At 35.7% G+C, this 19,239-nt stretch overlaps 1 protein-coding gene across 4 annotated transcripts in view; it reads right to left on the bottom strand.

The window, feature by feature from the left end:
- Syx7 (syntaxin 7) overlaps positions 1-16,364 on the bottom strand; it is an 87,092-nt gene extending 70,728 nt beyond the window's left edge. For 3 of the 4 annotated variants that reach the window (XM_069845609.1, XM_069845611.1, XM_069845613.1), the window contains exons 1-4: positions 16,243-16,364; positions 15,702-15,852; positions 14,932-15,001; positions 8,010-8,109 (exon numbers count right to left, since the gene is read on the bottom strand). In XM_069845609.1, coding sequence (XP_069701710.1) covers positions 8,010-8,109; positions 14,932-15,001; positions 15,702-15,816 — 285 coding nt within the window. In that variant the 5' untranslated portion in view covers positions 15,817-15,852; positions 16,243-16,364. The other variant, XM_069845610.1, reaches the window with a different exon arrangement.
- Between the last annotated feature and the right edge of the window lie 2,875 nt (positions 16,365-19,239).

Genomic DNA, 19,239 nt, shown 5'->3' with positions numbered 1-19,239 from the left:
ACTATTATTATTACCATATTTATATTCTATCTACAAGTTTTGAAACAACATTTATCAGAGTGGAGTCATTCAAGATTTGCTGAGAATGTTACTGCGACATAAAGTGCAAATCATATAACCAACCTTTAAACTTTCGAGTTTCCATAGCAACCAAGCCAAAGTGCCAAATCCAATGTCCTCGTTTTTCTAGGATTCTCATTTGCTTTTATTTTTACACTTTTAAGTGTGAGTTTCCTTCTCAAAAAAAAGAATATTGCAAAAAACTGCCTATGCTATAACTTAAATAGTAATTTAGTTATTGTACACAAAATTTAACCTAAAATAATCGTGTAATTCGTTCATAACTGTTGTCTGCGAATTGAAATAGATGGGACATAATTATAGTAACAAGTTACTGTAACACATCACTGTGATATTTAGAATGGTTAATAGTGTGGTAAATTCTGTGAATCGTAGTAATATGTGTAAATAATGTTGTGACTTTAGCACTATGCCATTTTCAAGCAAAACTGGAATAGTGGAAACTGTAAATAGTCAGTCTCGAGAACTTATTCATAATTTGAGGACAGAACTATAGCAGTCTCCATCTGTGTGGTTTGTTATTGATGTACAGTATGTCTTTCCCCACACCGAGTACAGGAATCCATTCCAGGATTCATAATGAAACAAAAAATGGCAGAATTTTTAGATGCTTGCTGTAATGACACTATTTGCAACAGGCGAATGCTAATGTTATTAGTAGTTAGGCCATGAACCAATGTAACTTGTGTCACCAAGCCCAATGATACTATGTTCACTTGTCACAGGCAGGAGGGTGCTGAAGTTGTTTATAAAATTAACTATGCCACACGATCTGTCAGTAATATCTCGGCATCAAAGACAGTTACAGATCTGTGTGACCACTTGCTTAAATTTTAATCGCGAGTTGTCCAGTACGGAAACCGATAATAGACACATAAAATACAGAGTGAACCACAGTGAAAAATTTGTTGTGAACTAGAAATTTTGGAATGTAGCTTCATTATATATTGCAAGTCCTTCATTAATTACTTTCCTTATAATAGACTCACACTCTCCTGTTGCAAACCGAAACAAAAACAAAACATTCTAACCAATAGAACTGTACTTTCATTCTTGAAAATAGGCTAGTGTATCTCTTATACAACATAGAATTTTTTTCTTTCATAAGCTAGATGACAACTTGTGCTCTCTCTCTCATTTCACAAAAATATATTTCACCATGCACACTTACGTAATACTGACCACTCGACACTGTAGATAACAGTGTGTAAAAATGAAAATTTGTAGCCTTAAAAAAGGCCATGAAGAATAAGATACAATAATATAATTTCACCCCCCTCGAGTAATTCTCCCCCCCACCTCAATTTTTTTAGGATGTTTTCAGAATTTTATTTTCTTTGCATAATTCCTCCCTCTCACTTGAAACAAAATTGAATACACCTTTCCTCTTCAAAGGCATCTTTCGTGAAGATTTCAAGTATCGAAAAAATAAGCAGGGAGAAGCCCAAGATCTTTATTCATCCCTTTTATAATGAAAAAGCTATGATTCCTCTGATGACAAGGAAAATAATTCGGTTTTGTTGTCTATTGAAAGCAGTCCACTGTAAAACACATGTAGCCTATGTTTAAATTCTTTACGAAATTAATTTTTTTTTTATTCAGTCAACTGTCTGAAGACAGGTCTGAACCTCACAAGTGATACCAACAAAGTACCACTCATGAGGCAACTAGGCCAGGAGATAATGGGGTAGGGCAGCCAGCTCCTTTCCTCCTCCATTGCATACATCGCCGATTAGTTACATATTTCACTAATTAGACTTCAGATACAGACAAACAATTGTTCTTCCTCTGACACATACCGTCAAGTGAGATGTACTGCCTGATAATATACATATCAGCCAGAACCTCAATCAGAGGTAAAAATTAATTTTGATACGAAATTTAGGTGTGAAGTTCAACACCAGGATCTGAGATTAGTCAAGACTGGGCAGAAGGCATTAGAACTGAAATAAGGTGGTACAAAGAAAATCCACAAAATTGTCCATAATAATTACTGAAATTGTATATGAGTAGTATTTGTAGCTATTTAGTATTAAATGATGATTTGATTGGTACACGAATTATTTGATGTTATATCTGTTCAGATTATTCTCGATAATTTGTAGTTCTTGCGTAATTTCCCCCTCCTTGATTTTTCGCCTCTGAATTTTGAGAGAAAAGGGAGAAATTACGCGAGTAAATACAGTATACATAACATATTCATTATATGAGGTCTTGCCACCCTCACTGAATATTATCAAGACTACTATGAGTAGTCAATGTGTATTACCACCTTTATTTCAATGATGGTGGCGAGACCTCATATAATGAATATGTGATGTATTAAATGTTTATTTTTATTTTATTGGGTTATTTTACGACGCTGTATCAACATCTAGGTTATTTAGCGTCTGAATGATATGAAGGTGATCATGCCGGTGAAATGAGTCCGGAGTCCAACACCGAAAGTTACACAGTATTTGCTCTATTAAATGTTAACAGTTTTCCCAAACTGTTGTTGAATATAGCCATAAAGTCATTTAAATATGCGCTCCTGCATATATGACTTATATATGTCTAAAATGCAGGTAGTAGGCTGTAAACATTACAATGAGAAGAGTTCAACCAGTACCGTGGATCGTGTCCTGGCATAGCTCAGTTGGAAAGAGCGTTCAGCGCGCAGAGCTAAGAGGTCCCAGGTTCGATTCCCAGTGCCGGAACGAATTTTTCTCGAAATAAAGGTGATAAATACAGTATGTTTAGAACTAAACACATATTAAAAATTCAATTCTAAGACAATTCTGCAGGAAATAAATTATGATCTTGGCTGGGCTAAGCAAATTTGAGCAGAATGGGGGATGCATTTTGCAGTAAAAGGAAATCTTCCTCTTTGCCCCAACAAATTGCAATCTGGGTCCCTCATTTCTATGATAAATCATGTGCTTCACCTGCAAGATTTGGCAATAATCGTCAGATATTAACTCGGGCTGACCCACTGCAGTTTATTACAGTAATAATAATAATAATAATAATAATAATAATAATAATAATAATAATAATAGGTCAATCTTGGACAGAGGCGAGCATATTCAGCCAGTTGTGATACTTAACAGACAAATGACAGTTCTACCACAGATGGGTGATTGACACGAAATAATGCAACACTGAAGGGTTACAGGATTGAGAAGAAGTCGGTCTTGGTAGCGTACTCTTGTATGCTCGAAGTTGCGGGTTCGATCCCAGCCCAGGTTATGGCATTTAAGTGTGTTTAAATGCGACAGGCTCATGTCAGTAGATTTACTGGCATGTAAAAGAACTCCTGTGCGTCTGAATGATATGAAGGTGATAATGCCGGTGAAATGAGTCTGGGGTCCAACACCGAAAGTTACACAGTATTTGCTCTATTAAATGTTAACAGTTTTCCCAAACTGTTGTTGAATATAGCCATAAAGTCATTTAAATATGCGCTCCTGCATATATGACTTATATATGTCTAAAATGCAGGTAGTAGGCTGTAAACATTACAATGAGAAGAGTTCAACCAGCACCGTGGATCGTGTCCTGGCATAGCTCAGTTGGAAAGAGCGTTCAGCGCGCAGAGCTAAGAGGTCCCAGGTTCGATTCCCAGTGCCGGAACGAATTTTTCTCGAAATAAAGGTGATAAATACAGTATGTTTAGAACTAAACACATATTAAAAATTCAATTCTAAGACAATTCTGCAGGAAATAAATTATGATCTTGGCTGGGCTAAGCAAATTTGAGCAGAATGGGGGATGCATTTTGCAGTAAAAGGAAATCTTCCTCTTTGCCCCAACAAATTGCAATCTGGGTCCCTCATTTCTATGATAAATCATGTGCTTCACCTGCAAGATTTGGCAATAATCGTCAGATATTAACTCGGGCTGACCCACTGCAGTTTATTACAGTAATAATAATAATAATAATAATAATAATAATAATAATAATAATAATAATAATAATAATAGGTCAATCTTGGACAGAGGCGAGCATATTCAGCCAGTTGTGATACTTAACAGACAAATGACAGTTCTACCACAGATGGGTGATTGACACGAAATAATGCAACACTGAAGGGTTACAGGATTGAGAAGAAGTCGGTCTTGGTAGCGTACTCTTGTATGCTCGAAGTTGCGGGTTCGATCCCAGCCCAGGTTATGGCATTTAAGTGTGTTTAAATGCGACAGGCTCATGTCAGTAGATTTACTGGCATGTAAAAGAACTCCTGTGGGACAAAATTCTGGCACACCGGCAATGCTGATATAACCTCTGCAGTTGCGAGCGACGTTAAATAAGCCATAATTTAAGTTTTTTTGTGAAGAAAGTCGGCCCTGATTATTTGCAAGATTATTATCCCACTCGAAAAACCCAAAGGGAAAGCTGGCCCCGTGAGATCGAACCCAGGATTTTCTGAATGCATGGCAAACGAGATAGCCACTGTGACTAATGATTATGACAAGGGCAATAATAAAAATAATAATAATAATAATAATAATAATAACAATAACAACAACAATAATAATAATAATATCAATGTAATGATTGTTCTTGTTAATAGTACATATTATTATTATTATTATTATTATTATTATTATTATTATTATTATTATTATTATTTATGCACTTGTATTAATTGTAGATTAGATGAGTGTAAGAGAAGGTCTTATTATTATTATTATTATTATTATTATTATTATTATTATATTTTCACCAAAATCCATCACAGAGCTATAGGTATATGAAAACTAATTATACACACAAAAGTAAGAATGATTACGTTAAATGCAACATGGTCATGATGGTGCAATTTATTACTTGCGTTGGGCAAGCCCATGGCCCAGATAACACAAGAAGTTTTTTCTGGGAGCTCAGGTTTCTTGCTAATAGTACATATTTTCACCAAAATGCATCACAGAGGTACAGGTGTATGAAAACCAATTATACACACAAAAGTAAAAATGACTACGTTAATGCAACATGGTCATGACTAGGCTTCGAAACTTCGGACCCGATAGAGCAGTTCAGTGGGAAATCTGCATAACGGCCTACTGAGTACAGTAGTAAAGCGTACAGTAGGTGGGGGTACTGTAGAATGAATGTCAACAAATACGCGAAGGAAAACGCTCTGAATTTGAAGGTTTTGATGAATACTTTGGTTTTCATACAAACTTATTTTAAAACTGTGTCTGAAACTATTACACCGTTAGAAAAGTCAGAGCAAGAGATGCCGGAAGCCCTCAAATTAATTGAATTAATGAGACACCAAGTACTTCGGGTACTGAACATGTAAAACAGAAGTGGAAATCAATTTTATGCAAAAATAACGGATATGGAACATTGTGTAATATAAGCAGCAAATTAGTGGACAAAAGTCATCCGAGAATAAAAGACTGTCTCTTAGAGACTGCAATGATGTTAGGGTTCTTCATTTTGCTCCTAACACATCATGCACGTAGAGCGTAGCTTGTCACAGTACAAACTATGTTTGGCAGATAACCGAAAAAGATTTACGTTTGAGACACTGAAAATGTATCTTGTAGTACATTGCAATTTGGTACTGTAACTGCACTTCCTAAAGACGACCAATAGGATAAATGAAGATATTAAAATTGCTACATGTTTATTTCCACCATTCACACTGTGTAAAATTAAACACAAATGCTTATAAAAGACAAGAGAATAAATGCTTTTCACATTCTTTTGACATTGTCATTGTGTAATGTATATTTACTTTCAGATGTCCATATGTGTGTGTTTCCCCATACTACCGTACTCTATTCTAAATAGCAACGTTGTTACCTCAACACATCTCTACCTTTCACTACCTGCAGCGAGTCAACAACCTATAGTACATGCACAGTAAACTTATTGTATCGGGTCCCAAGTCTCGAAGCCTGGTAATGACGACTGTGCTGAACTAATTGATAGAATACATAACAATATATGGATTGCGACTAACATGATCAATAGTTAGCAACAGTTGCATAAATAGATGATAACTTATAACAATGAATACAGCGACAATAAGACAAGACACTTTATTATTATTATTATTATTATTATTATTATTATTATTATTAATACTAGCCTTACCTCATTCGCTGGTACCACGTATTGCTGTTTAAACACTTGAATTTAAACATAAGCAGTGCTTCCAGTCTTACGACTTTCGATATTATTTAAACGATCTTTGTTTAAAATGAGATGTGTCTATTACTTAGTTACAAATGGCTTTTAAGGAACCCACAGGTTTATTGCTGCCCTCACATAAGCCCACCATCGGTCCCTATCCTGTGCAAGATTAATTCAGTCTCTTTAATCATATCTCATAACCCACCTCCCTCAAAACCATTTTAATATTATCCTCTCATCTATATCTCAGCCTCCCCAAAGGTCTTTTCCCCTCTGGCCTCCCAACTAACACTCTATATGCATTTCTGGATTCGCCCATATGTGCTATATGCCCTGCCCATCTCAAACGTCTGGCTTTAATGTTCCTAATCGTGTCAGGTGAAGAATACAATGTGTGCAGTTCTGCAATGTGTAACTTTCTCCATTCTCCTGTAACTTCATCCCTTCTAGCCCTAAATATTTTCCTACGAACCTTATTCTCAAACACCCTTAACCTCTGGTTCTCTCTCAAAGTGAGGGTCAAAGTGACCATAAAGAACAACCGGTAATATAACTGTTTTATAAATTCTAACTTTCAGATTTTTTGACAGCAGACTAGATGACAAGAGCTTCTCAATCGAATAATAACACGCATTTCCCATATTTATTCTATGTTGAATTTCCTTCTGAGTGTCATTTATATTTGTTACTGTTCCTCCAAGATATTTGAATTTTTCCACCTCTTCGAAGGATAAATTTCCAATTTTTATATTTCCATTTTGTACAATATTCTGATCACGAGACATAATCATATATTTCGTCTTTTCGGTGTTTACTTCCAAACCTGTCGCTTTACTTCTTTCAATTAAAATTTTCGTGTTTTCCCTAATCATTTGTGGATTTTCTCCTAACATATTCATGTTGTCTGCACAGACAAGAAGCTGATGTAACCCACTCAATTACAAACCCTCTCTGTTATCCTGAACTTTCCAATGGCATATTCTAGAGCGAAGTTAAAAAGTAAAGGTGATAGTGCATCTCCTTGCTTTAGCTTGCAGTGAATTGGAAAACATCAGATCGAAGGTGGACGTGAGGATTTTTTTTTTTTTTTAATTATAACGCGAAAAATTGGGATGCGTCCATTATGCGGGGGCAACATTATGTGGGTAAATATGGTAATGACAACTGAAAGCTCGGCTGCATATGTTAAATCAACTGAACAAGTTAGCTCTTTTAAATTGGATAATTATGTGGCCTGAAAATAATTCGGATATTTGCTACACATTCTCCTTTGCTGACATTCTTATTAAATATGAAATTCAAACACTTTTGCTGGAATATTTCCGGGGGGGGGGGAGGTGATAAAATTATGGACAGACCACTTAAGGGTTTTTAATTGGTTTATTTTACGACACTTTATCAACTGTTATGGTTATCTAATGTCTGAGTAAAATGAAGGTGATAATGTCAGCGAAATGAGTCCAGGATTCAAAGCCAAAAGTTATCAAGCATTTGCTCTTAATGGGCTAAGGGAAAACCTTGGGAAAAACTTCAATCAGGTAACTTGTCCCGACCAGGATTGAATCCAGGCCTGCTTGTTTCATGGTCAGACATGCTGTTACTCCACAGCGACGGACCCACTGAAGGGACTGACTTTGTTGATAAAGGTCTAAACAACTATTTCACGATTCTTCTATTTCATAACAAGTGTGAGCTTTCTTCGTATCTACTACTGATCAGTTTGAAGAGTTGTTGTTTTTTTCCTTGTTACATGGCAGTTTCTATGGAGTAAATCATATACAAATGTTATTTTTCTTACCTGTTCTGACTGCGAGACTGGAAGAGGAAGGCCTGTCAAGTCTTTGAGATTAGCACTTGTATCTTTAGCCAGTTGCTGAGTGTAGTGTTGGATTTGATGCCTGTCAACACATCCACCAGAAAACACAATCACGTATTTTGGTTACATAAACTGAAACTTGTAAATTATACTACACACACACAAAGGAAGATGCAAACAGATCTAGGATAATTAAAATAAAATTTGAGTATGAGTATGTTAATGAATACAAAAAAGGATGTATAAAAAATTAACCCCTTTCCGCATACTCGGACAGATATGACACATACCGCTTTTATATTCATGTAACTTATAATATAAGCATATAATATTCCAAACTGCATACTGGGACTGATATGGCACACTCTCAATAACTGGATTTGACCATATGTGACATCAGTTGAGAAAGAGAGAACTACTTAAGTCATATGAATATTAAACCGGTGTGTGCAAAACTGTCCTAGGCAGTAAAGGATTAAACAATTCGATAAACTCTTAATACTGAGAATCTGTAAGTTAAAAATACATAGATTGAAATGGTCTGGATGTGCAACAAATGAAGATAGCCTATATAAAAAAAGTTATGATGACACTTACTTTCTCATAAATTTTACACATTTTGCAACAATTCAATCTCTTCATCATGCTGTATATGATATTGCCACTTATTCTTTATTTTCTTGAACTAAATGGGCCTTCATGGCCTATATTAGGGACAATTTTATTTATTATTCAAAAGATATAATATATTTGTCGTTAAGCATTTCTTCCGGCGAGATGGTACTTCACATATGAGCCGTTCAGAGCAAAAGTAGTGTAAGTCAAAATTGGGTAATGAGGTTTAAAGTAAAAATTCTGTAAAATACAATACAAAGTAGCAATTAATATGGCCTTCCTGCTATTCACTGACTACTAATAGTTTAAATAAATTGAATATTAATTGCTACTTTGCACTGTATTTTACAGAATGTTTACTTTAACCCTCATTACTCATTTTTGACTTACACCACTCTTGCTCTGAACGGCTCATATTTTGTATACAGTATCATCCCACCTTTTTTTTTTTTTAGTAGGTTATTTTACGACGCTTTACCAACATCTTAGGTTATTTAGCATCTGAATGAGATGAAGGTGATAATGCCGGTGAAATGAGTCCGTGGTCCAGCATCGAAAGTTACCCAGCATTTGCTCATATTGGGTTGAGGGAAAACCCCGGAAAAAACCTCAACCAGATAACTTGCCCTGACCGGGAATCGAACCCGGACCACTTGGTTTCGTGGCCAGATGCGCTAACAATTACTCCACGGGTGTATTACAATTTATGCAAGTCATAACTTACTTCATTCCCTCTTCCATCCATGTTCCTTTTAAATATATCTTTGTCACCTCTCGTTCCTCATCCTACCCATCTATTACTTCCCCACGTCTCATACTAGTGATGATCCACTTCTGGCACCCACACTTATTCCCCTCCCCCCGCCCACTTCACTTGCCATTGACATCCTTGTTCCCCCATACTACCTACTTTTTCTTTCTTTTCTCTCTCACTACTTCCCCACCACATCAACTCCTTAAATCATATTGTTTCTTCTTACTGTACTCCCCTCTTCCTTCACCACTGCTCCTGGATCAGTTCCATTCCTCTTCGACTGCCTTGCTGCTGCTTTTTCCTGATGCTGCAATTCTCGTATTCTCTTCAGAATTGCCTCCAAATGCTAAGTGCTCGAATTCTGACGCATTTGCAGTATTCCGCTACATGTTGATACTTCCTCCTTGTCTGATGATCGTCACTGGCTTCTCCTGATCACCTAAGGTTTCTTCTTTCTGCATTCCATAGCTGACTGTTGACCTCTATAGAACGCTTATCTTGCTATTCTCTTGTATGTTGTCCAAGCTGGTATCACTCCCAACACTCATCGACACAAATTCCCTAATTTTCTCCTTCAGGACTCTTCTAATCTCTCCATTTCTTCCGAACCTACTTCTGGCTCCTTAATGCCTCTAAGACATTTTTCCACACTAAAGATCAAATTGTTAATCTTTAATATGTCTCTACACAGCTTTGCAAATTGACTCTTTTCTTAGCTTGTTTCAGAAAAGGGACCAAAACCCATCTTTTGCTCGTAAGGAGCATAACTCCAGTCATTGTCAATTCTAGTGGCAGTGTTACCTAGCAACCTTCTGTTTCTCACAATCCTATCCTTAATCATCATGCTTTTGAATTTAACTAGTATAGGCCTAACTTGTTTTGTATTTCGATTTTTATTACTACTAGAAACAAGATTATAAAGTGCTACCACAGCTCGAAAATATGTGAAGTCAAGAGTGAAGGTGTCGTTTGTGAGTGCATAGCACAATAATGATTCCAGCATTTCAATAAATGGAGAAGAAGACAATAAGACTTACAACGTCCTGGAAAACCGAAGGTACTGAGAATACACAGAGAGGTTTGGAAGAAAATCCAATAAAAAATAGGCTACTCATAATAAGTTGAATTTTAGCTTCAAAGAATACATCACCACTTAGAAAATTTGTATTTCATGAATTTACACCTCAACAGGCTCAACGCAAAGTGGATATGTCATCTGCATATCGCTAATTCCATGAATGAGGGATTTATCAGGAGAACTATCACATGTGATGAAAAATGGAAATATTTATTACACCTCGAAACAGTGGCTCGATCCTCGTCAGCCTGCCAAAGTTATTGTTAAGATCAGTTCAGCCCTAAAGTAATGTTATGTGACTTGTGGAATCCTGAAGGTGTGATTCATTAGAACTCTGTTTCAAACAGATGTGCAGTCAATGCAAATCTTTATTCTCAACTATCAGAATGAGCTCATCAAGTTTTGAGAGAGAAGTACCTGGCATTATTTTACCGAAATAGAATAGACACTGTGAGATCACATACTGCTCGAAGAGCCATGGAAAAGACACAGGAATTACGAAAAATAGAACTGTTGTCACACCTGACATACAGTCATGACCTTGCAGCTTCAGATTATCGTCTGTTTCGACTTATAGCCCACTTCTGCGTGGAAGAAATTTTCAAAATGTGGCTCTTTGAACAGAACAATAAAATAACCTGGTTTCTTGGGATAAATTTATCTTAAAGATTTTTTGGGACTCAATTTCAAGCACACTCAAATGTCAAATGCCATCAACCCTTTCATTTGTAAGTTTCTTTTGTTTACAAGAGTTCTTTTTTTTTATTACACATTTTATACTGTACGATTTTGAAGGCACTCTTATTTCTAGATGCTCTCGTCTAAAATGTTGCTTTTGTTTCTTGTAATCTTTCTTTCTCATTAAATGTTTCACAATAAAAATTCTCTGAGCTACAGTGAAAGCAATTCCACTTTCTTTATTTGCCAGACATTAACACTCAAGTGATGTCACAATGAACACAACATACGACCAATACATCCGCACTCCACTGAAATGACTATTGGCAGGATTCCCACAATATTCGTGATCTTGTGTGTGCAGCTGGAAACTCCACTGCTCTTTGAATCTATGGTATGTTAGTGCTACTGAAGACTCTTTCCTTTTAATTCTAATCTAATTCTAATTCTAATTTTTTTTCATTTCATTTCATTTATTGTATTCCATAGATCTTACATTAGCATTGAAGCTTAAGATGTGGAACCAGGGTTGGCATCTTTAAAACAAAAAGTTTTAGACAAAGTGTCCAAAATTGTTTACAATAATATTCGCTGATTAAAAAAAATTTTAAACACAACATTTAAAACTATATGTTTAAAACATGTTTCTCTTTAAGACATTTCATACAAGTTATTTCTCTTGTTTTCTGGTTGTTTTATTTCATCCTAATTGTTTACAATATAAAATCATGTTTGCCTTCTATTCAGGCCTTTATAAAATTTACTATGGTGCTCCTGACTTCATGGAGCCAAACTTTTACTTTTTCCAAACAAATATTAACCTATTATTAATAAGAAATTTTATTAGGATTTACAGAACAAAGAATTTGAATGCTGGTATCTGCATATACTGTAGGTCTATTGTCTAAAGCATGTTTTATTATATTTATAAGAAATCCACTGAGAATAATTTAGGATGTTTTTATAAAATATTTTAGTCTTTTTTTATTTTCCTACAAACTTAGCTTAAAATTTCAAAATTAAAAACTGCACTATAAAATGAAAGTTAAAAAGTATACCACAGGGTGCCAATTTTTTCTGTTGCAGTAAGTTACTCAGTCATTAAACCACCAAACACCTCTTTACATGAAACGTTTTGATTGATGAGTGCACGAAAAACTCATGCAAGTTAGACAGTCTTTTCTATGATCCACGTAATCTTTTGATCCTAATCTCACTCACTAATCGATACTTGATGGTGACATCATAAGAAAGCAGAAATCCGGATATTCACTTTGAATGGAAATGTGTCTTTGTGTTTCTGTTGTGTAGTCCATGTAATAAACAATAAGTCCAAAGTAATCGGTGTTTTAAGTGTGCTGTCTAAATATTTAGGGAAGTGAAATTTTGATGATGAATATGTTCATTTAAGAAGATGGGAAGATGTAAACTTAGCATTAGTTAACAACAACATAGTTTAAAAACGCACTATTTCAAAGCACTGTTTAAAACTGGTATAAAAACAGTTTAAAAAACATGTTTTTTAAATAAAACAGTTCTTTTTTGCCAACTCTGTGTGGAACAAGTTAAGATTTTACAAGATTATAATTTTTTAGCAAGATGAAGCTTCAATATTGTTTACCCATGCATAACAGATGTGTTTACAAAGAATGATAAATTCATGAAAAAAAGAGCCCATTGTCCTCTGTTCACTGCTACATCTACCCTGCTGTGTAGCCTTAAAAAAAATCACAATGAGAAGTACAAATAATTCAATATGTTGTGAGCTTAATGGAAAAAGTTAGCAAGTCTCATTGCTTTCCTATGTACTTAAAATTTTCCAGGAAGTCCACAACATATATGTCTACCCCTATGGAGTAATGGTTAGCATGCCTGGCCATGAAACGAACGGACTCAGGTTCAAATCTTGGTTGGGGCAAGTTACCTGATTGTGGTTTTCTTGAGGTTTTCCTTCAACCAAATAAAGCAGAATTGCTCGGTAACTTTCGGCATTGGACTTCGGACTTATATGGTCATAATTTATTCACATATCATTATCATCATCACCACAGCCTGGGTTAAGTCCACAGTGCAGTGTGCTGCATTTGTACAAGAGTGCAACTTTTCGGCGACAAATATCATTCACAAAACAGAAGTGGCAAGCACAGTAAGTCTGAGGCTGAGAGGCAAGCCTTCAGGCTCCTCCTCCATTAAAAAAAAAACTCACGATATAATAAATAGTTTGCCACAGCCAAATCTTTCTCCACCAATATCAAGTGATGCATCTCATTTGTCACTTTATTCTCGGTAATACAAAAACAGAAGTGCTTGAAATTGAGTGTCACTGCGTTATTTTTTACTTCACTTAAAAACCGATTGATTTTTTCACTACGTTATAACATGAAATCACGAATTAAAGTTACACATTATAGTGTGCTCTCAAGCTGGGTCTTTGACGTTGTCAACCCACTTTAGGTATGTGAACATAAGGGAAGAATTGGATCATGATTGTGTATCATTCCTGGATAACTCAGAACATTGGTGTGTTTAGCCAAAGGTCCCAGGTTGGATACCCAGTCCTGGAACATTATTTCCCTTTAATATTATATTTCATGTGATTCATTACTGAATAAAATCATTTGTACGCAGTGAACATGAACAAAATCTTTCCTACAGTTTAGAAAAATGTCTGTACACACATGAGCAGACAGAATGCATATATCCAAAACTGTCTAGTAATATCATTTTAATCTGGGATCTATCTAATAAAGTTATATAACCATAACAGAAGGTCAAGCGGGATTAATCCAAAAATTGCACAGTTCAAGCTTAAGTTAACAAGTTACTGCTTCAATACTTCCAATTTTGAGAAAGAATATTTTGGGATGTTCTTCAAATGACGTACAATGGTCAAGACTTTTTCCCTGATAAATGTAAGCCATTCAATTTATTATCTAATGCACTGCCTGTATGCCATTTTCGGGAAAGTGTAACATTTGACATAAAAAGACACTTTTATAGTGTTTCTATGCTTTGGAGCAAATATGAGAGCAACAATTCCAACCCGTCTATTTGTTTTTTCTCAGAATTGAATTACTAACAACCAGGGTAAAATCCGGACAGTAAACCAATAGAGGATTTTTGGAAAATAATTAGAAATTCTGTAACACAGAAAAGAAAACCCAAAAGCATTTTTGATCTTCAAAAACTATGAGGAGATATGGTATAAAGATACGCCAAAACAAAGTCAAGTTTCAAGCTATCCAGGCACAACAAAATATTAATAATGTTTCTTAACCTTATTATCGTTTTACTAATTTACTCCTTCTATCGTAAATAATATAGAGAATTAAGTTGAAAGTAACTCTATAATTTGTATGACAATATCAATTGTAAACGCTAAGATAACATGTTTTTTTTTTTTTGCTTCAATTTTTCTATCGAGGAAAACCTCAGCATTGAGGAAACGCCTAATGAGTAAAATAAAAATAAGCATGTCTTGTTACTAGAATATATAAGTAAATATTATAAAATATGCTTTAAAATGTTGTCCACATGTTGTGTTACAACAAATTTTTTCATCACTGTAGCCTACTAAATACTAAACGAATGTCAACATGGGAATATTTTTGTTCATTTTCCACTACGACGCCAGTTTTTCCTCAAATGCTCACACATAACTTATAGGCCTACAAGGATGTAGATATACAATCAGCTGGAAGGTTACACAGCTCATGACGATGATGTCATTTAATCACCCAAATTACAGCCATGAAATGTGGTATTCAAATATTACTTACAACTGATTTCGAAGATCTTGCGAGTCTTGTGGAGTTCCCAATTGGTTAACCATTTTCTGCATTGACGAGACTGAAAAAAAAAAGTTAGACAAAACTTAGTAAATATGACATACTTAATAATTCACAGAGAAACATACCGGTAATAACCGTGACAAAAGTTTAATAACATTATTATATAGGTACCTAGGCTATGCACAACCATGTGTAACAATATGTTGTTGTTGTTTTCTAATGCCAGGCATTTGACCTCTTGCACTCCAATATTTTTCAAAGATATTGTCATGGTTAGCCACTGACGCACAGATTTTGAGATGTTCTGAATCCATTTCTTGATTTGAGTTGCACAACGGACAGTTAGAAGACTGATATATTCCAATTCTATGCAGATGCTTGGCCAAACAGTCATGGCCTGTTGCTAATCTAAATGCAGCTACAGTTATGTGTAACAATATAGCTACTGTAATGAACACGTATGAATAATGCGAAACTGTGCTTCGTTTAGCAACGTATTTGAAAGAAAGCAGGTCACGGTCTCTTTATACAATTACCAAATACTAAATCCTGATTAAACATATAAGTAAATATGAAAGATAAACTTAGTATTATAGTCTACATTATACAATATTATAACGCCGGCATCTTGCAACGTTCAAAAAATATTTCGGTGTTGTACAATACAATTATAAACAACAAGATGAAATTGTGAATTTCAAGGCATTGGTTATTGTAGAAAGTAAAATTATTCGTTACTTTAGTTTTTAGCAACTTACCATTTTGTAAAATCTTCTGTATACTGGTGCCAATTGTCTGTGCAAGTTTCTGAAAATCTTTCTCTCTTCCTGGACCACCATTATGGTACGATGAAAAACTATAATTTCCCTCCATGTTTCCTTTTTAATTACTTGAGGTCGGACTGAACACCTAAGGAGAAACATATTAAATAATTATTAAATTATCACTCTCTAACACACGTACACTAAAAACCACTACTAAGGTTACACAACTTCGAAATATGGTACAAGATTGCACAAGACATATATTTAAAACGCCAAAGACTTACGTGCAATATTAATTAAATGAATGAATGAATTGTTCGAAAATCTGAAATTTAAATTGACTTACTTGAAAGTTTTCTCTACGCTGAATACACAATTTAATGTAGGTGGGCTATCTCAGATGACGCATAACGACTTTCATTAGTTAATTATAAAACGTTTTCTCGTTAGCTTTATTATGTGAAATGTAAAATATATGTTTTATCACTTCTGTTTTGGTAGACAAAGTACTACTACTTAATTGAATTTACTTTACCTGTCACTGCTATTGATTAGCAAATTTCCGGAAACACTTTCTTTCCACAATCGACCTACGTCAAAATTACTCGTTCCCAGTTCCCAGTGTTCCCAATTTTATTCCATCCGTATCATATTCACGTGATTTTATGAATGTTGGTAGAACACTTTACAGCCAGAGCCATCTCGTTGAGAAAGTGCCATTTACAAGGTTATCGATTTAATAGCAGAAACAGAGTCGATTTAATGACAGACAGAATCGATTATTAATGGCGGTTGATTCAAATTACATTTGTAACAAAGTATAATATTATGTACACCTAGTTGTAGGCTATTACAGTATTTTAAACTTGTGATGTGATCATTCATTCATTCATTCATTCATTCATTCATTCATTCATTCATTCATTCATTCATTCATTCATTCATTCATTTTATTCCATAGATCTTACATGAGCAATGAAGCTTTAAGATGTGGAACATGTCAACATTTTACAATATTACAATTACAATTTTTACAAATTTTTATAGTTTTACAATTTAGTAATTTTCTACAATTTTTACAATTTTGTACAATTTTTTACATTTTTTTTTACATTTTGGCGAGATGTAGTGAGATGAGATGAGGTCCGAGGATTCGCCAAAATATTAACCGGCATTTGCCTTTTCGGTGGGGGAAACCTCGGAAAAACCCAACCAGGTAATCAAATCAAAGGGGTTGATGCCAAGGACTCGCCATAGACCATCCGGCTTCAGTCCCACGGCTGGGGAAAACCTCCGAAGAAACCAAAGTCCAAAGGGGGATCCAACCCAAGCCCGAACGCAGCTCCGGATCAGCAGCCCAGCAAGTCTGCCGACTGAGCTACATCGATGGCTCTACTAAAAATATACAATACATTGCCAATCAGATTATTAAATTTACAAACGCAAACGATCATTCATAAGTTGAGCTATATTATAATACAAAACAATTTAATTAAATTTAAGGCATAAACAATTCAACCAGTTGTGATATACAGAAATTGATAATACATATCATGCAAACTACTTCAAATTACAAACACAAACAATTTATCATTATGACCAGTGTCGTTAAAAAGTGAGTAGTTATACAGAGTTTCCGACAATGAATGGTGGAGTTTTACGAGTTCACTGTGAAGCATGTATTATGTGTAATGGATTGAAGGTGCTTGTAATTATACTTGTTTTTTTGAAAGATGGGGTATGACAGGAGCGTTGCGATCGGCAAAAGAACTAAATATCGCATAGCGTGGGAGGCTTGTTGCTATGGTAACAGCGGCTGAGCTATTCCCACGTGTTCAGTCGCTTTCTTTGTACCATTCATTGTGTACACAGTGTCAGCTATTCGTACGTTTCGTGTTTCGTTCTTTGTTGATATTTGCATCGTATTATTTATACCCTCGTGTGATATACCGTATTTCCTTTAGTTAATATTATATTCATCATTCATTGTTTCGTTAGTGTTTTATTGTTAGTGATTTATAGTGCTGTTTACTGTATCAAATTCTTCGTACAGTATTGTGTTTTATAGTGGTTTTTATATTTAGTACTATTTTAATATTGCTTTTTATATAATGACACCTCGAAGAGGTCGACCAAGAATTCATCCTCCCAGAGAGTCACGAAGAACCGCTGGTCATGGTGTCTCCATTCGATCCCAGGGAAGGGAGATGATAATTGCTGCCAGGAACTTTTTCGAGAAGGAGAACGAAAACATTCGTCAAACGAATACTCCGTTGATACCCTTCACTCAGATACGTACTGCGGCAGCTCTTGGTGTGAGTAAAAACACTGTGTGGAGGGTGGCAATGGAGAAATTCAATTCGCCAGAAGAATCTTCTAAGCTCTCCACCCCGGGAAAGAAGAGGTCTAGGAAAAGTGCAGTTACCGACCTAGATTCCTTCCAGGAAGATGCAATACGACGTCATGTTTATGATTATTATATCAGGAGAGAACACCCGACAGAGAAGAAACTATTAGTATCGCTAAGGGAGTGTGATTTATTTTCTGGCGGTTACAGTTCCCTGTACAAAGTGTTGCACAACCTTGGTTTCGAATATAAACGTATAAATGGGAGGAAGTTACTAATGGAAAGGGGAGATATTGTGACCTTGAGGTGCACATTTTTAAAAAACATTCAAGGAGTAAATCTACAAGAAGTCGTGTGGCTTGATGAAACGTGGGTTAATGCAGGCCACACCAGGACCAAAGGCTGGTCTGACGATACCGTTAAGGGGTCAATGCCCGGTCCCACCGGAAAAGGAGGGAGATTCATTGTTCTCCATGCAGGGACATCCCATGGGTTTGTAGGTGGAGCGCTTCTTCTCTTCAAGTCCAAGAAAACAGTGGATTACCACGAGGAGATGGACCACGACCGATTTTGTAGGTGGTTCAAGGAACAATTATTGCCCAACATCGAGGAGAAGAGAGTAATTGTGATGGACAATGCTCCTTATCACTCTGTTCAAGTCGACAAGGCGCCAACTCTTGCTACAAGGAAAGAAGAAATGCTGAACTGGCTTGTGAGGCATGGAGTGCAAGCTGATCCCACCTTGACCAAGGGAGCCCTGCTTGGCATTGTTAAAGATATCAAACCCAGGACTCCCACATATTACGTGGATGAACTGGCTAAGCAACATGGGCATCAAGTCAAACGACTTCCTCCTTACCATTGTCACTACAGTGCTATTGAATTGATATGGTCTCAGGTTAAGGGACATGTTGCTGCCAACAATAAAATTTTTTCATTGCGGGAGGTGGAAAAGCTTATTGTTGAGGGGTGGAGAAAGTGGATGCTGAAGATTGGAAAAAAGCAGTGGCACATATAGAGAAAGAAATAAAGAAGGCTTCAGAGAGAGAAAGTGTACTAGACAATGCTATAGACAGCATTATTATTAGAGTTGGAGATTCCTCAAATTCCAGTAGTGATGCGACTATGCGACTTCCGACAGCGAGGGCAGTGGCAGCGAAGTAGACATGGAGGGAATAGTGCCGC

This window comes from Periplaneta americana, chromosome 14 (assembly GCF_040183065.1).
Source record: "Periplaneta americana isolate PAMFEO1 chromosome 14, P.americana_PAMFEO1_priV1, whole genome shotgun sequence".
NCBI lineage: Eukaryota > Metazoa > Arthropoda > Insecta > Blattodea > Blattidae > Periplaneta > Periplaneta americana.
This window is presented reverse-complemented; position numbering and strand designations above follow the sequence as displayed.